The sequence below is a fragment of the Mus musculus genome, chromosome 4, assembly GCF_000001635.26.
Source record: "Mus musculus strain C57BL/6J chromosome 4, GRCm38.p6 C57BL/6J".
NCBI classification, from domain to species: Eukaryota; Metazoa; Chordata; class Mammalia; order Rodentia; family Muridae; genus Mus; species Mus musculus.
This window is the reverse complement of record NC_000070.6, coordinates 145093165-145118793: the sequence shown is the minus strand read 5'-3', so window position 1 is coordinate 145118793 and position 25629 is coordinate 145093165. Positions and strand designations below refer to the sequence as shown.

Here is a 25629-nt window from a genome sequence, read left to right as displayed (position 1 = left end):
CTCAGAAATCCACCTGCCTCTGCCTCCCAAGGGCTGGGATTACAGGCGTGTGCTACCACGCCCGGCTCCATGCTCCTTTTGAACACTACAGTAATTTGGCCCCAGAGTGGGAGCCCCTCTCCCCACTTCCTTCTGTCTGCCCTGAGGCATAGCTATTTGTTAGCATTGTATGATATTTCATGCATGCAGAGTATGAGGTCTAATGTAATGGGCTCCTGTGTACTTTTCCTTCAGCTTCAATAATGAATGCTCTTTAAAATTAGCAAATTCTGAAAGGAGGGGAAATTCCTGTAAAATATATAATTTTTGTTGCTTTTGGTGTGTTCTATCTTGTCTTTAAAAGAACATCATCATCGTCATCGTATTCGTCGTCGTCGTTGTCATCATTTCGTTCACTTGAAAGTAGGGTTTCACTATGTAGCACAGGCTGGCTTTTGGTTTATAGTCCTTGTGGCTCAGCTTTCCAAGTGTTAGGATTATAGGCAATGTCTCCATACCTAGCTTGGTAATATTTTGATTGGGCTGTATTTTTATGTTACCTGTGATGTGCTGATCTTAGTAGAGATTAAAGGCATGCTCCATCACATTCTTCTATATAGTCTTTTCAAACTTGTGATCCTGCCTCAGTCTCTCAAGGGCTGAGGTTAGGGTTAGTGTTATCACGTAGGCTCTGGCTTTTAATTCCCTTCTTTAGGTGACTCAGCTGCTTCGCCAAGGAGATGTGGTGCAACCTTGGTTGCTCTTTCTTTTTCCCTATTTAACTATCAAAATTGTTAGTGAAGTGTTCTATATTTTGTATTATTTCCTTAGGCTAGTTTCTAAAGAGAAGTAGGATTATTGAACCAAAGGGCAGGAGATCTGTAAGCTGTTGTGGAGAAATGGAAACACCGTCCTGCAGGTGAACCACTGAACCCACTCTTGGCCACAGGCTACAGTGGCAGCCCCAGATCTTTACAGTGTTTACTTCAGTAGCTGATTCTGGACCTGTGAGAGCAGCTGATTGCTCCTGAGACAGCCCACTGGTACTGCTAAGCTCTAGAGCCTCCCAAGGCAAGCTGTAATCTTTGTTGTACTATGTTTCATTTTCAGGTGTTTTCATGCCGATTAGGGAATGAGCAGGACACTGCTCTTTCAATTGTGGATCCAGTTCAAATTCAAGTAGAGCTGGTAGGGAACTCTTCTTACCAGAATAGTTCTGGACTGATGGATGCATTCAACAGTGAAGACTTCCCACCCATTCTAGAGGTAATGCCGAGCCAGGTCCAATCCATGGATGCACCATAGATTCCCTGTGCAGGCACTTAGTCTGGCACCATTGTAGGGACCTCAGCAGATGCAAAATAATTGTGATGTCACCTAGGATCTTACTGTGTGGACAAGGGTAGAAGACTCTTTAAATTGCTAGTATCATTTTGAATTTCTGTAAAAGTTGACAGAAAGCAGAATGTAGTATAAGTAGGAGTATTGTGCGTAGCGTGCTGCAGGATGGAGGAGTCCAGGGGCAGATGAGATGGGGAAATAAGCCAGCAGAGGAGGAGAGCATTCGAGGTCCAGAATTCGAGTTAGGGCAGAAGCAGGTCTCACCCACCGGGACTGAGAGGCGTTCAGGGAAGTGGCAACTGAAGCTGAAGCCAGGCAAGGGAGGGTCAAAACTCTGGTGTTCTTGATATTGCTTTCTTTTAAAGATTTTATTTCATTAGTGTGTGTGTGTGTGTGTGTGTGTGTGTGTGTGTGTGTGTGTGTGTTGTGTGTGTGTGTGTGTGTGTGTGTGTGTTGTGTGTGTGTGTGTGTGTGTGTGTGTGTGAGAGAGAGAGAGAGAGAGAGAGAGAGAGAGAATGTTCACAGAGGCCAGAAAAAAAGAGCTGAAGTTATAGGCAGTTGTGAGTTGCCTGGTGCGGGTTCTGGAAACTGAACTCAGGTGCTCTGGAAGAGCCGTAAATGCTCTGAACCACTGAGCCATTTTTCTAAGCCAGGTATTTTGTGTGTGTGTGTGTGTGTGTGTGTGTGTGTGTGTGTGTGTGTGTGTGTGTGTGTGTGTGTGTGTGTGTTTCATAAGAGGGCAGTGATTAATCAGTTCACTTGGATCATGGGAAGCCAATAGAAAAAGCCTTGTTGCTTTTCAGTTTCAGCAGTACCTCACTAGAAGAAAGTTGAGTGAGTGAATAAGGCTCCTTACAGACCTTTGCACCCTCTGTAGTGTTGCTCTGCTCGCAGCATCTGTGCTGCCCTCACCAGTGGGGTGTGTTGCTTACCTCTGAGGAGGTGTGCATTTCAAAAATGGTGGTTCCACACTTGACCAAGTAAGGTTATGTTTGAATAAAGAAAAGATTTCACTAATTGTTATTTTTATTAGAAATAAGGTATTATTATTACTATTATTGTTGATGGGATCCTTAGGCTGCCCTGGAACTCCTGATTTTCCTACCTCAATCTCTGAATGCTGGCAATATAGGGGGCAAAGAGATCTATTTTGTTGGTATTCTAGTTTCAGTTCTGTTGCTGTGATAAAATATCCTGATGGAGAGCAACTCAGAGGAGAAAAGAGTATTTCATTTTACAATTCCAGGTTCCAGTTTAACATTGTAAAAAGGTCAAGGCAGAAACTTCAAACAGCTTCACATCGTAGCTAGAGTCAAGAGCAGGGAGAAATGAGTGCATTCATAATTGCTTTCTTGCTTGATTTCTCTCACACACTTTAGCTCCTCCTGCCTAGGGAATGGTGCCACCCATAGTGGGCTGGGTCTTTCCATGTAAGTTAACGTAAGACATGCCCCCTAAGATATGTCCAAAGGCCAACCCGATAAGTCAGTCCCACACTGAGACTCTTTTTCCAAGTAATTAAAGGTTGTGTCAAATTGACAAAGTTACCCATCACAGTTGATCAGTTTATTTTAGAAATTAAAAAAAAAAAAGATGTAATGGTACTATGTAAAATGGATTAGTAAAATGTTACCAATAGGTGATCCTCAGCCCTAGCTATATCCCTATCTTGTGCAATATCCCTATCTTCTTGCAATCTTTTAAATGAGAAAGTTGCAATGATAATCTGAACTTCTGGAACATAAAGTAGGAATTATGTTTGAATGATATGTGGGCACAAAGCCAAAAGCAACTTTTAAAATCCATCGCTACCTTTTTACATTCCATTAGATTCAGTTACAAGCCCTGGATATCAGACTCTCCTATAATGATGTTCAGCTATTTCTTGCCATTGCAAAATCCATCCCAGAGCAAGCTAGTGCTGCAGCACCGGACTCCTCAGCCTTGGAGGTAGATTCCATCAGCTGTAGTCTTCCAGGGGCATCTCGAATTGGAGAGGATGTCAGAGAAGGATCAAGACACACCTTAGATCCTGTCTTGGGTATGTGTTGAATTGGAAACCCATCAGTCTTCTTAGTAATACTCATATTCATTCTCTCTGTGTCTCAGTCTCTGTCTGTCTGTCTCTGTCTCTCTCTCTGGGTTTACTCTACATCCTGGCTAGCTCCTCATTTACTACATCATGTGTGATATATGCTGTTCTCAAACTTATGCCAATTCTCCTGCCTCAACCTTTCTGGTGCTGGAAATTATTCACCATACTGATAACATCCCCCGCACCCTTGACCTTTTTCCAATTTTCTTATGCACAATTGAATTGTTCATACTCTATTTGTCACTAAATATGATTGTGAACCATGATATGACTTTTTTGTTTGTTTTTTTATTTAAAAAAACAAATATCCTATAGTAACTGCTCCAACTTACAGATGGGTTTCCCCTCAATTTCTTGTGGAGTTGTATGGCTTACTTTCAAAACTTGAGACTTTTCCTCTGAAAATTCAAGTGATGCTGTTCCCACTAAATGATAGTCTTCTACTCTTAACGACAAAACATAAGGGAATGACAGAAAAGTCTAAGGTGCATGTGTTAGAGGTCTACACTAAGAGCTCATTTTGCCTCAAGAAAGGAAATGGTATTTGTCTTGCCTTCCATCAGCCTGTGGAGTAATCTGTATGAAATTGTTTCCTAGAGTTACAGCTGGCTAGACTACAGGAGCTGGGCTTCAGCATGGATGACTGTCGCAAGGCTCTTCTGGTGTGTCAAGGTAAATTGGATATGGCTTCCATTTTCTGCTGTTTGTCTTAGCCATGTGCTTCCTTCTCATTTCCTCCTTAGTTACATCAGAGAGAGTAAAAGAGAGAATGTGAGTATTCAAGGAGCCCTATGTGTCCTGAAGGAGAGGGTGGGGCTGAGCATCATTCTGGCCATAGTTGTGATTCAACAGAAGGGTTTTCTGCAATCAGGAGGTTGGTTATCACTGGAGCTGGCTTTGTGGGTCACATTCTCCTCTGCCTCACATCAGCTGTTCTTAAAGGACCCTGGGCAAGTCACTGAGCCTCTCAGTGCTAATGCTTTCTTACTTGTGAAGCTCCAGTAGGAGCACTGGCTGTGGGTAAGTGCCTGGTACTTTGAAGTAGCTGTTCATCAGTGGTGCTGGAATGATACTGGCTCTGAGGCTCTGATAGTCATGACCATGATCATGTGCTGAGCTCTTATTGCTCTGTCTCTGGTCTTTTAAGCAAACGCCTATTACATTTATTTACTTGTGCAGATGTATGCTTATGGTACACTTGGTGGTTAGAGGTCAACTTGGAGTTAGTTGTCTCCTATAGTGTGGGTCCTGGGGATTGAACTCAAATTGTCAGTTTTAGCAGTAGGTGCCTTTACCCACTGAGCCATCTGACTAAGCCCATCTTTGTTTTATTTAGCATCAGACAGTTGTGTAGCCCAGGTCAGCCTTGAACCCATTATGTATTCCAGGATGATCTTAAAACTCATGTTCCTCCAATCTCTAGCACGCTAGCACTAGGATTACAGGTCTGAGCTACCTTGTCCCGTTTTATCCGGTGCTGGTGATGGAACCCAGTAGGCAAGCACTTTGAGCTCCATCCCTGTTCCCAGCCTGGCTCTGGGTTTCTTGTGGAGTTTCCTAGCTCTTAGAAATAGCCATTATTGTCTGTACTTCAGATGAGGAAACTGGCTCAGACAGGTTAAGAAAGTTTGTCTTAGTTTATCTATTTCTGTTGGCCTAAGGTTCATTAAAGAGAGGTCTGTCTGATGTGAAGGCTGTGTCCTTTCTACTGTGGCCCACTGCACTCTGTATCCTTCTACCATGGCACAGCATACCCACCTCTTGTTTATTTTAAGAAAAAGAAATTCTGCTGAGTTGTGGTTCCTTCCAACCTTTCCACATAGGTGTGTTCTCTACTTTTCTAGGTGCTATATGTGTATGGGTGTGTAAACACACAGAGTTTAGCTGGAGATTAAGCCTAGGGCCTAGTACATACTAGGCAAGTGATCTCCCATGGAACTATGCCCCTGGCCTGCATTGCATTTTGTTTATTGATAGATTGCATGGCAGTCTCCTCCTTTTTTTTTTCTTTGAGACAGCATTGTGTAGCCCTGGCTGTCCTGGAACTCTTGGTCTCAAACTCAGAAATCCTCCTGCCTCTGTCTCCCAAGTGCTGAGATTAAAGGTGTGTGCCACCACTGCTCAGCTGACAGTCTCCTTAACTTCTCACTCCATGGTTTCCATCATTTGAGCTCAGCTCTGGTCTGAAGAAAATTTAGTTGACAAACCTACAAATAATTTATGAGTTTTAACCCTCATGCCATTCTGAGTAGTACGGTGGAGCGGTTCTCTATCCCGCCGGGGACAAGAGTCATCCTTTGGCTAACATTCATAGTCTATGTGCTACTTCCTCAGTACACAATGTGGCAGAGCTTGTGTTTGTGTAACCCTTTTATTACTTAAAAAGGGGCCCAAAGCAGAGAGCAGTGCCCTGGGACTCAAAGGGCCCAAGAGAAGCTGCAGAGTGCCTTTAAAGGCAAGGTAAACATTTTAGCCAGGAAAGAAATGTCCAGAAAAGTCCCATGCTAAGGCTGCTAAGATCTATAGTCAGAACAATCCTTCTATCTATAAATTTTGAAGGAAAATTTATGTTATTTTTGCCAAATGCTTCAGTCACAGTATGTACCAGCAACTAGGATAGGTGCTGAGTTTCAGGGCTTGCGGCTTTATGCTTGCAGGGTCCCTGTGGCCTTGGAATCTCCTGTATAAGGGGGCGGGGCTGTGATATTACAAATGGGATTTGTGATTTTGAGTATCTATATGGAATCTAGCATCCACAAATGAGAGAAGTCATGTGACACTTGTCTTTCTGAGTCCAAGTTATTTCACTTCAAGTTATTTGTCTCTGTCTCTCTTTCGGTGTGTGTGCGTGTGTACACGGTCTCCATTTGTGTCCACTTTCCCTAAAATATATAATATCATTCTTCTTTGTGACTGAATTACTGCACTGTGCACATGAACCATACATTCTGAACCATACAGTCATGCTGATGGGCACCTAGGCTGACTCAGTACTTTGGTGCGCTCCCTCTGTCTCTCTCTCTCTCTCTCTCTCTCTCTCTCTCTCTCTCTGTCTGTCTCTGTCTGTGTGTGTGTCTGTGTGTGTCTGAGTGTGTGTATGTGTACATGAGGCTATGCACTTATCTGTAGCATCTTTATAGCTCTTTCCTGTAGAGAACACATTCTTTTCTAGAATGCTATGCCCAGGCTACACACCAGCATATTGTGTGTAGAGATGCTCATTGTGTTCCCTGAAGCCCCTTTACCTCTGAAAAGTGAGGGTGGGCTAGCTCTCTGGGTCCCTCACCTCTGTTTACATTCAGTCATTGTTGCTTTTCGATTTAACTTTATACTTTATCATGCCTATGATTTTTATTCTCTCTTTAACTATTCAAACACATTTTCTCCCACGGTCTGCAAACCTTTTGGATTTCATTGTGATTGAACTAAAGCCACTTAGTCCCATTACTCAACAAGATGAAAATAACAGCTGTTTAAAGCCAGGATCGCTTACCAGGCTCTGCTCTGAGAGCTCACTTCCTCTTTCTGTTGTGCTGCAGGGCACAGAGATCAAACAGCTTGCCCTTTATTCAGAAGCTGGGAAGTACAGGACTGGTCTAGACCAGGGTCAGCTTGCTTCAGAGCCCAGACCCTCAAGCAGGCGAATTGTCTCACGTTCTGAGTTCTGAGTGTGGAATGACATTGCTTCTTTCCTCCTTCCCTTCTTCTATTCCACCTTTATCTCTGTCCCTTCCTTCTTTTTTTCTTTTCTTGAGGGCAAGAGGGTGTTAGAGGGTGTTAGGATATTTGTTGTTATTTAGGCAGGGGGCATTAACAGTAGTTATCTTTCTCTCATATACAAATACACGAGTGAATGAGTGAGTGTGTGTGTGTGTGTGTGTGTGTGTGTGTGTGTGTGTGTGCGCGTGCGCGCGCGCGCGTGCGTGTGCGCTCAAGCATGCATCTCATTTTGTTCTCTGCTCTCTGAGAGTTTGTATTGAGAAGATGGCTTATGCACAAAGTAAGACATATGAGGACAGTTACATCAGTATGAACAGAACTTGGGTGGAAATAAAACTTGCATACCAAGGGGCCTTGAGACTCTGGGCTCCTCAACTGCCCCCTCTTCTCCTTTCTGTTCACAGTTGGTACAGGAGGGGCCTTAGCAGTCAGAGCAGGAAAGGTGTTATCAACTTGCATAGAAGATGTGCAATTTCCAGGAGCTTACCCTATGTGTGCCCCAGCACCTTCCCCCAGCCTAAGGATCCTTCTGGATTACAGCTTTCCTGGGCTGCTCACAGATTCTTTGTAATGCTTTGGGAAGTAGTGGCACCTCACACCTTCTGGTTTTCTTGAAGGCCAGCTGAAGAAGGCAGCAAGTTGGCTGTTTAAGAATGCAGAGCCCCTGAAGTCGCTGTCCCTGGTCTCCAGCAGCAGTAGAGACAACCCGGGGACCATGCCAGCTCCACGGATCTCTGGAGTGGAGGTCAAGGCTGAGAGCGTGTGCATCTGTTTCATCGATGACTGCATGGACTGTGATGTGCCCCTGGCAGAGCTTACCTTCTCCCGTGAGTGTACCTGGCTTGTGGGCTTGTCCTGCAGCCCAGTGCTGGTCTTTTCTTAGGGCCTGCCTTTTTAGCTTTCCATGTATCTTTGTTCTCCTTTACTTCACAGTTCAGGTAAAACTTAATAGTTTAACATGTTTTTAAAGAAAAAAAAATTGAGATAGAGTTTCTCTGTGCAGCCCTGGCCATCCTGTAACTCTTTCTGTCGACCCCCCTGGTCTTGAACTCAGAGATCGTCCTGCCTCTGACTCCTGAGTACTGGAAAGGTGCGAGCCAGATTTTTTTTTTTTTAAACAAAGCAGAGTTGAGAGTTAGTAAATATATTTTAGGGTAGACTTAAGCAGGAAGGTTAGGAGAGAGAGGCACTCAAGTGGAGGGTGAGGACATACCTGAGGGCATGGGTATGGGGTCTCAAGGGATAATCAAGGAAAGTAAGACACTCTCAGTATGTACAAGAATGGATTACCCAGATTTTTTAAATTTATTTCCCGTAGGTGGCTTGAGCCTATAGCTGAGGAATAGGAGAAATTGACACTGATAAAGCTTCTATCACATCAAGAGTTCCAGCTGAGTTACCCTGTCTGTCCCATACATAAACATAGTGGTGAATAGAGTCACCTGGGACTTCTAGAACAAAAGCTGGCAGAAGAATGCTTCTGCCTGATTCTCTCCTGAAAACCAAACCAGGATCCTATTAGCAGGCTCACGTGGCATGTCCTGCAGTGGTAATACGACTCATCTGTTTTTGGTAGGCTGGGACCCGGGGAAGAGTGTTCTTTCCTCAGTGCCCTATTTCGTGTGTGAGGATGAAGGTTCTGAGGGGACCTGGTAAAAATCACATGTCACTTGCCAGGTGGTGATGGTATGTACCTTTAATCCCAGCACTCAGGAATTCAAGGACAGTCGGGGTTATACAGGGAAACCCGGTCTAGACAAACACAGAGAAGGGGCTGGAGGGGGGGAGGGTAGAGAATTATTACCTGTCACTTCTAATGTTTGTAGCTTGCCATCCTTCTCTCCTTCATCAAATTTGGTTCTGGACCTTTGCCTATCCTATACTTGAACCTTCTCCGCACTTTCTAAGGCTGCACAATTAAAAGCCACTAGGTTTTTGACTGCTGACATGAATGTCTTTTCTGTAGAGAATAATTATGTAACATGTTTTGTATGGTAATCTTAAGATTCTGAGCTAATATGGGGTAAGAAGGGGTTCATGAGTCCCCACATCTATCTGAGGAACTGGACAACTGATGGTCTCTGTGGAACACAGAGCCAGTTTTCTTTAAGGGTGTGGCTCCTGGTTGGTCAACCACACTGCAGTGGATAGCCCCACACTCAGGAGTCTGTGGGCAGCAGAAATTGAAGTTTATGTGGGCTATAGAGGTCAGGGTGGATCTGAGAGGAGTTAGAGGGAGGAACTGGGGATAAATATGATCAAAATACATTGTGTAAAAATTCTCAAAGAATTAAGAAATATGTTAAAAAAGCAATATATGCTAACCTTTAGCAAGATACACCTTTTATTATTATTGCCCTCTTTCCATGCATTCAGGAGAAATACCCTTTGATGTTACTATGGCTTTGGTTATACCTGTGTGCTATGGATGGGGGTAGGGCAAGTGAGACCATGTTTTAGGTACAGTGCTTACAATTAAGATAATAATACATTGCTGGAGAGATGGCTCATTGGTTAAGAGCACTGACTGATCTTCCAAAGGTCCTGAGTTCAAATCCCAGCAAATACATGGTGGCTCACAACCATCCGTAATGAGATCTGCCACCCTCTTCTGGTGTGTCTGAAGATAGCTACAGTGTACTTACAGATAATAAACAAACAAACATATCTTATTTTTTATGTCTATGGGTGTTTTGCCTGCAACTATGTATATGTATCACTGTATGCCTGGAGGCCAAAAAAAGCCATCAGATCCTTCAGAAGTGGAGTTATAAATGGAGGTGAGCTGCATGTGGGTGCTGAGGATTGAATCCAGTTCCTCTAGATCTGAACCACTTATCCATCTCTCCAGCACAAGATAAGAATATTTGAATGCCGTGGTTAATGTACTGGTTATAAAACATGAAGATTCATATACAAACTTTCCTGGTAGACAGAACTTCTGCAGTTATGTGTGCTCTCCTATGAGGCTGTCAGTAGCAGCTATGACTAGTATCTGAAATGCAATTTGTCTGGGGAGGCCTCTTTGCTCCTGCCTCTGTAGTGAGATTTACTTGTGTTGCAGGTCTGAATTTCCTTCAGCACATAAGAACTAACCCTGAGGGCTTCGCCCACTTCACACTTTCTGGAGATTATTATAACCGTGCTCTGTCAGGTCAGTATAAATTATATATTATTGTATAAATTGTGGGCTGTCACTGCATACTTTAGACAAGAAAAAGGGTTGGGTGGGGCGCGGTGAGACTGAGAAACAATGGGGGAGCACAAGCACAGATTTCCTATTTTTTAAAAATGTATTTTTGATGTGATATGATTATACTTATAAGTGTTTCAAAAATTAGTGAACTGGTCTTCAAGAGTTGAGCATCTGAGACGGGCGTAGTGGCGCACATCTTTAATCCCAGCACTCAGAAGGCAGAGGCAGGCGGATTTCTGAGTTCGAGGCCAGCCTGGTCTACAGAGTGAGTTCCAGGACAGCCAGGGCTACACAGAGAAACCCTGTCTCGAACCCCCCCCCCAAAAAAAAAAAAAAGAGTTGAGCATCTATGGTTTTTTGTTTGTATATTAGACAAGATCTCACTCTGTTGGTTAGGCTAGTCTGTGATTTACTAAGTTAAGGCTGGCCTAGAACTCATGTAAATTCTCCTGCTTCAGCCTCCTGAGTGCTGAAATTATAGGCCTACACCACAACATTTGGCTCAAATTATAATTTTCTACCCTACAGTCAGGCAGAAGTGAAGTGTGACACTATTACATACTGAGATGAAAAGGAGCCACAGTTTCTATTAGTAAACTTGTAATTAGTGTAGTTTAGAAGTATTCCTCGTGACTTGTGAAGTTGAACACAAGCATATTAGCAGCTTCTCCTCTTCCTGTCCTCCCTACCCCCTTTCTCTTGGAGACAGGATCTCTATGTAGCTCATGTGTCCTGGAATTTACTATGTTCACTAGGCTGGCCTTGAACTCAGTAAGAGTTCTTCCTGCTTCTGCTTCCTGGTGTATGCCACCATCCCTGGCCTGATTTCCCATTTCTTAAGTTGAACAATTACATGAATGCTTGTGATAATATTTCCTTTAAGTTGTATGTATATTTTGTTAAAATTTGTTTTATACATGTGACACGTTTTAAGAAAACAAAGAAACAAAACCCTTGATAAAGTTAAGCTAATGAGCCTCCAAGTATGGCCTTGGTTCAGTGGTGGAATGTTCTTTGAGCAGGGTTGATGTAGGAGCTCTTAGCTAAAGCCACAGGTTTCTCTTGTAACCTAAGTCTGAGGTTCTTTTTTACCTGTCTTGATTGAGGACGAGGTCTTCTAACTTTAATGAAACACAACATGTGCTCTCCCTTCCTGCTTCCTGCTACCTCAACAAGAGCATGATAGGGAGTGTTCGTGCTCTTCCAGGCCTGTTCCATGGATCTAACCAGGCATCTGTAGGATGACCTATAGCAGAAGGTGGTGCTTTCATTGTGAGATTGAATTGGAGCCATTAAGCTGTAGTCTGTCCTTGCTAAGCATTCATGAACAGTATTCTCCTATAAACCCTTGATATCTGCTGAACAGATGTTTTATTTCCTGCATTCTTTCAGGCTGGGAGCCATTTATTGAGCCATGGCCATGCTCTGTATCCTGGCAACAACAGGCATCTAGTCGTCTCCATCCTCCTCGACTGAAGCTAGAGGCCAAGGCCAAACGCCGCCTGGATATCAACATCACTTCTGTACTGATAGGTAAGTGGGACGCTCCCTGTTTTCGGCTAACATCTTTTCTGCAACATGAGTCTCTTGCCTGCAGACAAAGATGCCAGGTGGGCAAATGATTGGCCCTGTGCCTGCCATCTGGCCAAGCAAGAGCTAAGGGTTCTTAGGGACCACAAAGGATCCTGGAGAACTTTCTCCTCTAGTGTTTTGTTAGCGGGGTTCACTGTCCTAGAAATGAGGTTAGCTTCACTTCTGTTATTCACACAGGAATTTTTGTTTGTTTTTCAAGCAAGATGAAGTGTTTAAGCCCAGGCTAGTCTCAAATTCACACTTCTCCTGCCTTGGCCTTCCAAGTGGTTGGCATTATAGAGATACATCACAGTGTCCAGTTACAGAGTGGTGTTCCTTGAACAGAATGAATACGTTCCCTGTGCTGTTTATTCCATCAATTGTCACACCAACTTAACTCTGAAAATTGCCAAGCCAATGCAATGTGTTCTCACAGTTTCTTGGTGGCCCTGAAATGTACATTTCTGGATTCTGGATATCTCTGCCACGTCTCTCATGCAGAATGTGCACTGAAGATACAGCACAGCAGTCAGTGTTCCTGAGTGTGCTGTGTACTTAATGTCTTAGTCTTTGCACCCGAGAGTCCCATTGCCTAGAGTATCACTCTGCCCTCAGTTTCATTGAGTTGCTATTCACATTTCAAGAGGGACTTTAATGCACACATCACCACCACCTGCTTTTGTCAAAGCCAAATAAATCTGACCTTCTTCTCTGCCCTCCAGCATTGTAATTCTGTCTTTCCTTTAGCCTTTCACATCATAGGTGACTTTATGAAGGTAGGTCATCTGATTGCCTTGATCTCTTCCTTGTGCAATTGTTGTCTCTAGGGTTCAACCTTTTTTAGCTTCTTGCATGGGTCCAGTATGTAAGGAAGCACTCAGTAAAAGTTTTTGTTATGAATTGATATTATTTGATATGAACCTTTTATCTTTTTCCATCTCCCTTCTTAATTTATGGAATTCTTTCTAGATCAGTATATAAGTACCAAGGAGTCCTGGCTGGCGGATTACTGTAAAGAAGACAAGGAAACAGAGTCAGCCAAGACAGAAGACTGGATGGGCTCCTCTGTGGACCCACCATGCTTTGGACAAAGTAAGATTTTTATATGCACATGTCTGTCTATATCAGTTTTAATCTGTAGAGCAGTGCTTCACCGAAATATTCAAATAGAATGGTCTTTCTCTGAGAACTCCATAAGAAGTTCTGACTGGCCTCTGTAGTTCGTTTTAGTTTTGTAAAAGACAGTTTTCTGGCACAAACTACTGAACTGTTAATGCAGGATCTAATTCCATCGATGTTGGGGAGAGGAGATCTGCAAAACATTACTCTTGATTTCCAGTGATGCTGGAGATGAGCCGACCCATGGAGAGCGCGTCAGGACAGGCTGTTGGTTACTTTTTTCTACTTGGGCGAAAACAGTTGGTTTTACAGTGGATGGGATATTTTAAAACTGGGTTATAAAAACATCTAAAGCCTGTGCTAGAGGGTTTGTATGTATTCTTGGAAAGAGGGAGGGCAAGATCCCAAGTGGAAAAATGTTTTTTAAAAGGGCAGCCTGTATTGTTCATAGAGTATAAAGGAATTGAGTCCCAGCATCTTGAGGAAGAAGTCAGTGTGTTCTTTGTTGGTGTTTTCTGTCTTGATGAATGCCTCAGCATGGAGCTCTGTTGGCCTCAGAGCTGGGGAGATGGTGACAGACACCACAGGTCCTGGTTGTTCCACAAGCCATTGTCATCCAAATTCAGCTCAGCCCCGACTCTTTCAGTGTGGTTTCTTTGGGGAGTCTTGGCCTGACTTCACATAGCTCATGAATACTTAAATATTCCATCTGGTCTGCAAACAGTCTGGGAAGATGGCCTTTCTTAGCAGTAGGAAGCATTTGTGCTGGTTGGCCCCTCCTTGGGGTGTGTGAGCAGAGTGCCTCCAGCTTCTAGAAGGAAAGACAAAGGCTGTGCTGCGCTTGTTCTCTGTCCTTAAACTATTGCTTCTGAGTCCATGGAGCTCCAGCTCCCTTAACCTCCTGATTTGTGTTGCAAAAAGGTGACCTCACCTGTCCAGAAGATGCTTAAGTCGTCTGTGGAGGGTGTCCAAGAGCAGGTGGTTCTTTGTACTGGGACCTTAGATCCAGTCAGTGCCAACTCCAGGAAGGCCCGATGCTCTGAAGACCCCACTCTTCTTTTTCTTACACGTTCTCCTCTCTCTGTTGTTAATAATTACCCCATCTATATTAAAGCTTGATTTTTATTTCTTTAGGTTTTTCTGGTGAGGCTGATGTGATGCACTGTTTTAACCACTTGACATACCTAAATAGCAAGTGCCTTTTTATTGGCAGTTCCTGATAGCCTTCTGAGAAGTGTCCTACAGTTTGTGTAGCATTGGCTTTCAAGTTAGTAGCTTTCAACTGTGCGGAACTGACTACTAATATTTAGATTTTGTTTGAAAATTTTAGCCACATTTCGCCCCAAAGTTAGGCTTTTTTTTTCCCCCTGTGTCCTGTGTAAAACAGACTAATGGCTTAGCCCTTACTGTGCAGTTCAACCTTGGGAACTGGGGATTCAATACTGTTTCAGTGTATCTTTAGCTTTGTGTTACCTGGGTTGTAGGCCTTGCAGTAAGGGCTGATTCTATAGGAAAATCTCCATGGCATGACTTATTCCATTGATTATTTTATGAAAAATTCAGGTTTTTTTTGTTGTTGTTGTTTGTTGATACTTATGTTCAGTTTAGAATTTAGTACTGTGAGATAAACACTACAAGAGGATTGTTGAAATCTGGTGGGAGGCCGACTCTTGCCCTGAGTATCTGAGGTACTCAGTGGTCAGTGTTCTGTCCTATGTCTTTCCTTCTGGAATGGCATTCCTCCCCTAAAATACATACTGATTAGTTTCTGTGACTCCTCTGGGTCAGTCTATAACATTATAAAAGGCTTGTTCTCTTTAAGGGGATAGTCAACACATTCACTGTCACTTAATATGAAAAAGAGGACACAGCCACACCATCAAAGCTGTGCAAAAAAAAAAAAAAAAAAAAAAAATGCTGGCTTTGGCAAGCACTTACTGGTTCTTAGCAATAAGGAAGGATGTTATTGCAATTGCATGATGCTTGCATGCCATTTGTAATTTCTCTGCTTGTGCTTGTTGGAGGTGAGTCTTGTTCACTGCACCTATTTTTATCTTCTAACTTTGTCTCTCCTGTCTACCAGGCCTCCCTCTTGTCTACCTTAGAACTAGGAGTACAGCCAGTCTGACTAACCTAGAGCACCAGATCTATGCTCGAGGTACAGTACAGCCAGAGGCTGGCATTGTTTTCCTGTTTCAAGAACTGCCTTACGTCAATCTGTATACTGATTTTTTTTCTTTTTAAAAAAAGTATGTGTTGTTAATCGGAGCTGAATGGGAGTGTTATAAGTTATAAGTCCTCTGCCTCAGTAGCCTGAGAGAAGGTCTCCATCGGATGAGTGGAGAACAGCACCTCATCATGGGTGGCAGCAGACGTGACTGCTTCATCACCGTCTCCTCTGGTGAAAGAGGAATCAGCTGCACAGTATACAGTCAGAAAGGCCAAAGGCAAGGAAGGCTCTTACAGGAATGAAGGAGATGGAGGAACTCCATCCTTCTCTAAGCAGCACCGCATGGCTTTGCCTACGGAGCCCTTAGTGAGCGTTTATTCTCATGGGCATGCGAGGAGCTCTGTGAAATAAGAGCTGTAATAATTAGTCATAGAGCCAAGAATGTATTTCCTAACAAATTGCTTAGATACAAACATTCATTTCCTTACATAGGAGTTTATGCATTTAGGAGATAGAAAAGAAGCTGTTCCTGGAGGATTGACTGGTTGGTGAGCGCAAGAAGAAACTCCTCACATTGGACTGCCAACTGTATTTCTTCCTCTGTGTTAATGAGTACTGTTAATCTAACTGATTTATGTGTGAGACTAATCCCAGATCGTGGCTTTTGATATATCTTATGCTAAAAGGCATTTGAGCTGGGTTTGGTGGTCCACATCTGTAATCCCAGCAATTGGGAGTCTGAGGCAGGAGGATCATAAATTCCAGGCTGCAAAATAAAAAGAAAGATAACCCAAAGGCATTTGAGCCTCTTTTACTAGGAATACTGAACAGGGTTATTAATACAGACAGGTCACTGTATATTTTGTTTTAAGAAGGCTCAACTGGGATGGGTCTTTGGGAGTGGGCTCCTATCTTCATTTACTGTGGATTCACACTGCTGAGCTTTCCAGTACGTGCTCCTCCTTCAGGCAAAGGTGAGCATTCTTCCCCTCTAGCCAGTGTAGTGGACTCTGATGGGCAGTGGAGGAATTTTTCTTCACTTCTCTGACTAGCTAGCATTAGACTTGGGGCTTCAGTGTCTTTATTATGATCCACAAATCAGGGCCTTTTGACAGTCTAAGCTGCTATGTAGCATAAAACTCCCAATTAGGATGGCCAATTACTCCGTGAAAGACATGCAGAAGGGTAGAAATTTTTTCAGCTGGCTTCATTTGATGCTGAACTTGGATGTGAGGAATGTGAGGCTTTCTCAACCCCTGAAGAAATTGGACTCATTCACTGGAGGCAGATTTTTGAGGTCATCAGGAAATAATGCTCTCTTTGATGGATTTGGGAGTTTTCTCTCTGGTATTACGCCAAAGGCAAATGATGCTGATGCAGTACTGGGATTTGTGTGTTCTCTGGGGTGTTTTAGTCTGGTATTAGTTTTGATCTGCACAGGAAACATGGGATCCTGCGTACTGTGCCTTCCATGTTATCTAGTCCCACAGCAGTAGACATGTGGATCTCTGTATGGATTTCTAGTACTTGAGTCTGTATTTCAAAGTGGTCAAAGCCATCTGCCACCTGTTTTTTCACAGTATGATTTGCAGATGGAAACTGTCCTTCTGCTTCACAGTGGGATAGGAAGGTAGCTGTGGTCCTTTTCCTCTTGGCCCTCGTCTACTATAATGAAGGTGCTCTTCTCACTCACATGGAGAGAGGCTGCTCCCAGAGCACGTGAACACTGTTTACCCTTTGGGAGGATCTTGCTCCAGACTCAGGGTTTCATCTTTTACTTGGGGGAGCACTTTGTGAACCATATGAGGCTACTGGGATGGACATGGACACAGTTGTAGACAGACATTATCCCTAGCAGTATCCTCACATGTTATTGAACCAGACCACTCTCTATTTGAATGGTTCTCAACCTTCATAAGGGTGAAATGCTTTAATGCAGTTCCTCATGTGGTGACCTCCAACCATAAAACCATTTCATTGCTGCTTCCTAACTGTAGCTTTCCTACTGTTAAGAATTGTAAATATGTGATATGCAGGGTATCTAATATTTGACTCCCAAAAGGGTTGAGATTTACAGGTTGAGAGCCACTGCTCCTGTTCTCAACAGACGATTATAACATAGTCTCTGCTGAATTACTGTTGTCCAGAGAGAACTTGTTTTAACCTAAATGTTGCCCTTTTGGCAGTCATCAAGTTCCTCCCCTTTGGAAAGTTGTCTGTCAGGATTAACACAGGCAGGGATTCTGCAGGACCCTGGGGCCTGCTGTGCTCATCAGTGTTTATGTGCTAGGAACTCCTCAGCCAGGTGCCTCCTACCCTCAATTGTCACTGCCTGGTGGTTCCTGCCACCACCTCTGGCTTACTTTGCATGATTACTGGAGGTGACAGGCCCTTAGTCAGAGTGGGCTACAGAAGGCTCCTGAGGACACTGGAGTGCCTTTGACAGTTCTCAGTGTTGATAGTCAGTTTGTCAGTTTCTAGAATTTGGTTACGTTGCTTTCTGGTAGTTGTTTCTCTGTAGTTTCCCAGTCAGAGATTGTTTTGTGAAACAGCTGTGTGCAGCATGCTTTTTCAGCCTCCTTGGTGACTTCATTATGGAAGCTAGGGGAAGGGGGGAGCCTATGTTAAAAATCAAACTATGTTGGGAAGATGGTTCTGCTGTTAAAGTGTCTTCTGTGTAAGTATGAGGACAAGAGTTTGATCCCTGGAAACTATCTGAGAAGCTGGTAGCATGTGTGTTTAATCCTAGAGTCAGTGTGGGAGGGGGACAGAGCAAGCAGATCTCTGAGTCTGATGGCCAGTTGGTGAAATCCAGATTCATGTAACATCCTGTCTCAAAAATCAGTAAGTAAAGTGAAGAGGACTATAGCAACTCTAATTTCTACATAAATGCCTGTACACACACACACACACACACACACACACACACACACACACACAGTACTCATTAAAAATAAGAGAGCAAAAATTTTATTTAAAAGCTTTCAGATAGGATGACCTTGATTCCTCAGTGAAAGGGGGGAAAAAGCACCAGGAGAGAAAACAAAGTTTTAATTTTGTTACTATGTACATGCTATGGCTCAGGGCTTGGGGCCTTCCACCAGGGTTAGGATTAAGAATGCATTGCTTGGGAGGAGTGGCTTATGTCAGTGTTTTCCTTGATTTATAACCCGGTCAGGTCCTGATGGACTGTTCTGAGCAGTAAGACCCATGAGAGTTGTGGGGACTGTGTGTGTGTGTGTGTGTGTGTGTGTGTGTGTGTGTGTGTGTGTATGTGTGTGTGTGTGTGTGTGTGTGTGTGTGTGTGTGTGTATGTGTGTATGAGAGAGAGACAGAGACACAGAGAGATATCACACAGAAGCCTGCAGATCCATGAAACATCTCTTTGTCATACCAGCAAACGTGCAGTTCCTTTTCTCTTCCCTCTGACGTCACACAGGAGACAGCTGTGGGTACCGTCTCCATGATAGGGTTTCCATCATGCAGACAGAGTAGATAGTAATAGTCTTTTTTATTGTTTGTTTGCCACAGCAGAGGTGAAAACACCCAAGCGTCGGCAGCCATTTGTCCCCTTTGCTCTTCGGAACCACACAGGATGCACACTGTGGTTTGCCACCCTGACCACCACACCTACCAGGTAAGGCACTTTCATTCTGTCTCTGGAGACACTTAAATCCTAGCAACCTTGGGCAGCAGCCTGGCAGAGCAAGGCTGGCTCCTGCTCAAAGCCCCTGGGCTGGTAACTGAGCCAGTAACTCGTGCCCGGAGAGTTATGGTAGGGAGACATACTGATTCTGCAGAGGACCGCTGTGAAGTGGGTCCTGAGTGTGCAGTAGTGCTGCTGTGCTCATCTTGACCTGGTTTGTGTTATGTTCATGGTCAGAGGGTGAGAGAAAAGTCATCCCAGGCTTCTGTAGGCTCCATACTCTTTAAAGAAGCTGTATGTGGTCTCAAAACTAAGTATTTTGCATTTTTCTTATAAGCCTGCTTTGGAAATGCCCTCCACCCCTGACTCCTGAACACTTATTTTTGTCTCTAAAGCACACTTTGGCCCAGATAGCATCGGGTGGAGTTGGGAGGGCTGTGGGAATTTGCCTAAGCTGAATGCAAACCTTGACTGATGACTTTGCCTGCTTAGATGTTGGCTCAATGCTCTAAATACATGGGACCTTTCCAGCTTCATGAAGGGCAGAGCTGAGTAACTGTCAGCTGATTTGAAACAATATTCTTCTGATTCCACTAGCCATGAGGTACCATAGCCAGGACTTTGCTGTTTACCAGTTCATGTCTGTTAAATTCTTGCTGGTCACCAGCTTGTTCCCGTAGAAAACTCTGCTTTGGTTTGTTTGCTTTGGATGCATATGTGTGCATGTGTGCATGAATATGGCTATGGGTGAATGTGTGTGTGTGTGCTCATACATGCATGTGAGGGTATATGAATGTGGCTATGGGTGAATGTATATGTGTGGTAATGCATGTGTGTGAGTATGTATGCAGAAGCCAGTGAACAACCACAGATGTCATCTTCAGGAACGATGTCTGCTTTCTTTGACAAAGGGTCTCTCATTGGCTTATTGATTAGGCCAGGCTGGCTGCTGACCACTCAGCTCCAGGAATCCTGTCCCTCCCTCCTCAGTGCTGGGATACATGCACCACCACACCCAGCATTCTTACATGGTTTCTGGTGATTGAACTCCTGTGCTCCTGCTTATGAGGCAGGCGATTTCATGCCTGCTGTGTAGGACTGGGAAAATGGCTCAGTCAGTAAATTCTTGTGTATTAGGCCTAGAGCTTGGATCTCCAGCAATCTTGAAAAAGCTGAAGATGGTAGTGTGTGGCTGTTTCCCAACACTAAGACATGCAGATAGGAGGCTCCTTGGAGCTCACTGACAGCCATGCTAGCCAGTTGATGAGTTCTAGGTTATATTATAAGAAACCCTGTCTCAAATTATTAGATAGAGAGTGATTGATGAAGGCACCTGATATTAACCTCTGTGCTCCAAATGCACATATGTCCATGATGTAACACACACACACACACACACACACACACACACACTTTCTTCTATTGAAAAACATTATTTGAAACAGAGTTTCACTATGCAGCCCAGGCTGGCCTAAAATTTGCCCTATTGCACAGGCTGGCTTTACAGTCATTCTCATTCTTCAGCCGAGGTTGTAAGTATGCTGTACAATGCTCAGCATTACTTCAGTCTATTTCTAAACGTCCAAAGATGTTTAGTTGTGACAGAGCCGGAAAGTAGCTGAAGCCACTTGCTCTCGGGTCCTTCTTGGGTCACAAAGAACAACCAGGTTATATCATGCCACTGCAGTCAGTCAGTTATGGGAGGGCTGATTTCCTAGTGGCTCAGAACTCCTGTAGAGATAGTAGGGAGGGTAAGGCTGAAGGGACAACCTGTCATTTGATTTGGTTCCAGGGCTGCACTGTCTCACAGTGGGAGTCCTGGGGTGGTTCCAGAAGGGAATGGAGCATTCCTGGATGATGCACACAATGTCAGTGAATGGAGAGAAGTCCTCACAGGTGAAGAGATTCCCTTTGAATTTGAAGCCAGAGGAAAGTTACGACACAGGTAAAATATGGTTGTTTATTCTTTTTCATGGATTTCATGGCATGGATATAAATGTTTGTCCCTGGTGTTTTGTCTTTCACTATTTGTCTTTCACTGACTTGAATGTTTTGTTGTTCAAAGATACTTTGAAAGTGACTGTTTCCTCTTAGAATATAGGCTGTCATGCCATCTTGGAAAAACATTTCTTTCTATTCCCATTTTCTTGGTGTGTGAGAAGATAACTAAGTATTTCAGAGTTTGGACAAAAGCTAGGTACATACTCACACTCAGCTCCATTAAACCCTGTCCGGGTCTCTGTGTAGGCGACCGAGCCTGAAAGCTGCCCAAGTGGATGATGTGCAGTTCTCAAGCTTGATTATCTCAGTCTTAAGATACATTTATGCCGCACACTTTCTGTGAGCAGATAGGCCCAGGATGCAGAGCTAGGAAAAGCAAGCAGTGTACGATTACCTCTTCAAGGGGTACTGCTGACCCAGTCACTCCTGGCGCAGCCAGCTAGAGGACTTGGCACAAATACAGATGAAGGCTTTAATTCCATTTCCTGAAAGATAATAAAATGTCCAGTAAGGTATTACCTCACTATTTGCAAGTATTTTTAAATGGAAAGGCTGTCTAGGGTGTAAATAGGTGAAGGCTTAGTGTTTGAGCCTTGGACTGATTCTGGGAAGCTGAAGTGGAAGAGGCTGGCTTCAGGCCTGAGCCCATATGCAAACCTCCCTCACAACAAAGCCTTTCTTCCTCTTGTTCTGCCTGCACGGGTTAGTCCTGACTGGTGAGGGTTTTGAATGTATGGGTCTGGGTCTCTGGGAGTCCTTTGGGGGTGGGGGTAAAATCTCTATGCTGGATACATTTTCAGGGTGCCCTGTGCTTCAGGAAGCTCTTGTTAATAGTATCTTTCAATAAGCCCTGCCTCTTGCATCAGAGAGGGCTTGGTGTCATTTCCATCTTAGTTTCCATGTAACCCACTGTACTGCTTGAACTCATCAAAATAAATGCATTTTTTGGCATTTTCCCCTTGGCATACTGTCCCTATGCTGCCCTCCTCCCTTCCTGTCAGCCTCAAGTTCAGTTCCCCATTTCAGCTTCAGCCTTCTGGCTTGAATTAGGCAAAATCTAAAATAGAATTAAACGTGCAATTTCCTCCTATTCCTTCTGTTCTGCCCACTGCCTTCTGCTCCAGTTTCAGCTGAGCGCTTGTACACTCTTAACTCCAAGGGCACTGTCTCCCAGGCCTGTCTGTGGTTGTGTAGGGCCTGAGCCAAAAAACTGGATGTGTTCCTTAGAGGAGTAGAATTTTCAACAAAGGAACTAAAAAGACAAAGCTTACGTACCCCAAGAGCATGGTTACGTGATTCAATGGCCAGGACACTCTGATCATTCCATTCAGCTGATTGCCACTGACATTATTTCATGAAGATTAGGTAGGTGCTGCTGGGAGCCCTCTGGCAAGCATACAGATTTTCATGGTTTATGAGAAGAGGGCAGATGCCCCTTGCTCCAGGCCTTCTGCATCTCACCAGTAGCCGTCAGCATAAAAGCCAGTTAAACTGTCTTCCTGACTTCTCTCACCAGGTAATGCTGAGAAGGCTTAACTGGCTTTTACATCATTATAAAATACAATCAGGTTGGAGTCTCTGCTCCTAATTTCCTGTCTTTTTGAGACTGGGCCTTTTCTGATCCTCTTGACAGACATACTCACGACCTGCGCATCCATCAGCTGCAAGTTCGAGTGAATGGCTGGGAGCAAGTGAGCCCAGTGTCTGTGGACAAGGTCGGGACCTTCTTCCGATATGCAGCACCAGACAAAAATTCCTCTTCCTCTACGGTGAGTGGCTGCTGTTTGGTGTCATGCACACTCTGCCAGGCCAGGTTGTTACACAGTGAAGCTTGCAATAACCTTGCTCTGTTGAAGTGCTTTGCTCCCCTGTGTCTAAGAAGAAAAACATCAGAGTATTGTCTCAGGAGTGAGTGTTAGGAATCAATATGAAGATCAGCCAGCTAATGGTTGACATCAGTAGAAAACGAGGTGGGAATTTGGCAGCAACATGTTGTTTCATGTAGGTAGATATCTTCTTCTCTGATCATAGTCTGGGAAACTTCCCTCTGTCTATGGGGGATGAGTTTCAAGGTTTCACCTGCCCCACCCCAGACCCAAATCGTTGGTGCTCAAGTCTTTATTTTTTTATGGCAGAGTGTTTGCACACAGTCTATGCGTATCTTCCAGTAAACTTCAAGTGATCTAGAGATCACATTTCCACAAAAGTACTGTGGGAAGCAGTTGCTAATACTGTATTATTTAGAAGCTAGAGATGAGGAGAGAGATTGTATGTGTGACCATAGTAGGCCTGACCACACATCAAATGGTCTGGGCTTGGTTGAGTTTGAGGATGTGAGCCCTGTGTATATAGAGGGCCAACTGTCTTGGCTGTTCTTTATGTATAATTAAGCTTTACCATTTGCATGCATCTTCATATTATATTGCTCTTCCATGGTCCTTTTAGCTCTATGTTTCTAAATCCTATGTAGCATTGCTATTTATTGTCTAATCACACTTAAGTTCACCTGCTTCTCCCTGGCCTTTCAACCTGGGGCTGGGGGGCAGGGGGCAGGATGCAGGCAGCTTCCCCAGCTGCTGGTATAGGCAGACGCCAGTGTTCTGGTGATGCAAGTACCTTATGTGCCCCTGTGCCATATTCATGTTTTGTTAGGCAGGTGACCTGCTTTTGAGCATCAGTGATGAAGCAAACACTGTAGAGACACTGCAGCTTTGCTCATGAGAGATACTTTTGGAGAACTCCTTTCCACGAGTGTTTATTTTCACTGTCTCTATATGGCACTCCACTTATCTTCATTGGGAGAAAAACATTATTTTCTGCCTAAATTCATGTCAAGCAGTGAAAGGAACAGCTCTTCCCACACATACTTAGCCATTACATTGATGGGTCCTGGAGAAACACAGCCATCGGATGATAGTAGACTGAATATCATTTTCTCCCTAATGCTCAAGACATGGTATATTGTCTTTAGTGATACTGTACCTGAGAGCCGTTTTAAACACCACTCTTTCAAGGCAGTTACATTGTCACTGCTATTGTGTGTCACTGCTATTGAAGCTCTGATTTTTGTAACTCTCTCATAGATCGGCAGCCCAAGCAGCAGAACAAACATCATACACCCCCAGGTTTATGTGAGTATGACTTTGCTGTTGTCATCATTGTACTTACTGAGTGTGTACACTGCACTGAGGCTGTACACAGGTATGTGTTCTTCATGGTCAAAGGACTCTGTGGCCCGTATGTGACTGACATTTAAACTGCCCTTTCCTGTTAGTGGTCTTCCTGAGCTAGTGCACATAGCTGAGGATTTTAGCATCGCCAGGGCTTCCTTTCCTTCTCAGCCGAATTATCAGTTTCTCCTGGTTCAGTTGTGTATTTCATATGCTTGGTCCCAAGGCCTTGTAAGAAAAATACAAGAGCAGTTAGATTACGCCCCACTTGTGCTTGAAACATGAATATAGTGACATGAATATAGTCCAGGCATTATTTTCCCACTTCTTGTGCCTAAGGATCACAGACACTGAAGTAGGAGGTGGATCTGGAAGCTATAGTGTGTGATTCTTTGGAGCTACGCTAGTGGAGGATTGAGCTTTGATGGTGATTTCTGACTAGTATGTGTTCCTGAAAAGCCATTCCAGAAAGGGGGCTCAGGTAATCTACGTTCGGTTCGCAGCACCATGTCAGGCAGCTTGTAGTTGCCTGTGACTTCAGCGTCTTCTGGCCTCCACAGACACCTTCTCACTCATGGCATCACTCACACAGACATACAGCCATCCACATAAATAAAAATAATAGTATAAGAAAACCAAAAATACTCCAGAAAAGATGGTTGAATTTTGATTTGGACTCCCCAGCACTTTGGTTTGGAAGAGCATTTTGTTTTATAGCTTAGTAAGCCAGTTCTCTTATAGTTCACTCTAATAACAATAAAGTCGGCAGGATGAAGGACTTGCTTATGCTATCATCTGTTTCTGTGGCAAAGAAGCATCTAAAAGTAGTGCTTTTAGACCTTCTGTGGTGTATGGCACATGGAATTCATTCTTAAATACATATTTCTGTATGGTAGTTGTACAAAGACTGTGTTAAATGTGAGTGAACATTTAGAACTTCACATAGCAACTGTAACCCAGCTTACAGTTGTAATGACGAACCACTTCCCTCAGTTATATTGAGTGTCTGAAGCCGGCATCCTGTTTTTTAAAGGTTGGACATGTTTGTAATCTCAGTACTGAGGAGATAGAGTCAGGAGTTCAAGGTTATCCTCAGCTACACAGTGAGGTGAAAGTCAGCCCTGGCTCCGTGACGAACCAAACATGAAACCAAACCATTGTGATGGAGCACAGCCTTGAGGGCTGTGATGATGAAAGTTTGTTTCTAGCTCTCTCCATGTCAGGTACATGGGTCATCAAGGGTAGTTGAGCCACACTGAGAGTTAATGAAGTCATTTGTTCCTGAGAAATATCTCTTAAACAGACAAGGCTTTCCTAAACTCTGTGCTTTGCACAAACAGGCCTGAACCTCTGCAGACATTTTCTTTTTTCCTGTGTGTGTCTGGGCAGCACCCAACCCATTGTTAGTGTTCAAGGAATGCTTTCTCAGTTTTAATTAGGAAGGAAGATGCCACATGAGGGAAAGCAGTTAGTACCTTGCAAGGTTCTACTTCTTTTTTTATTTCCTCGGGAGATTCGAAAAGAAGTCGTCCTATAGTTTCTTTATTAGGCCTGGTGGTGTGTTTTTTGTTTTTACCACATCACGGGAAATATGGAAAGTTGAATAAATCATTACCACTA

The 25629-nt window shown here is 43.8% G+C and overlaps 1 protein-coding gene across 14 annotated transcripts in view; it reads left to right on the top strand.

Moving 5' to 3' along the window:
* Positions 1–25629, top strand: part of Vps13d (vacuolar protein sorting 13D) — a 323993-nt gene that overhangs the window by 76244 nt on the left and 222120 nt on the right. For 11 of the 14 annotated variants that reach the window (XR_003954929.1, XR_003954931.1, XR_881424.3 and 8 more), the window contains 12 exons: positions 1090–1245; positions 3151–3361; positions 4013–4087; positions 7753–7962; positions 10200–10289; positions 11724–11864; positions 12873–12995; positions 15106–15180; positions 18724–18829; positions 20631–20783; positions 22473–22608; positions 23923–23970. Coding sequence is in view for 6 of the 14 variants with exons in the window: in NM_001276502.1 (NP_001263431.1) it covers positions 1090–1245; positions 3151–3361; positions 4013–4087; positions 7753–7962; positions 10200–10289; positions 11724–11864; positions 12873–12995; positions 15106–15180; positions 18724–18829; positions 20631–20783; positions 22473–22608; positions 23923–23970 (1524 nt within the window). In the remaining 8 variants the exon portion in view is untranslated. The remainder of the gene's footprint in view (positions 1–1089; positions 1246–3150; positions 3362–4012; positions 4088–7752; positions 7963–10199; positions 10290–11723; positions 11865–12872; positions 12996–15105; positions 15181–18723; positions 18830–20630; positions 20784–22472; positions 22609–23922; positions 23971–25629) is intronic. The other 3 variants (NM_001276465.1, XM_006538805.3, XM_011250235.2) reach the window with 3 other exon arrangements.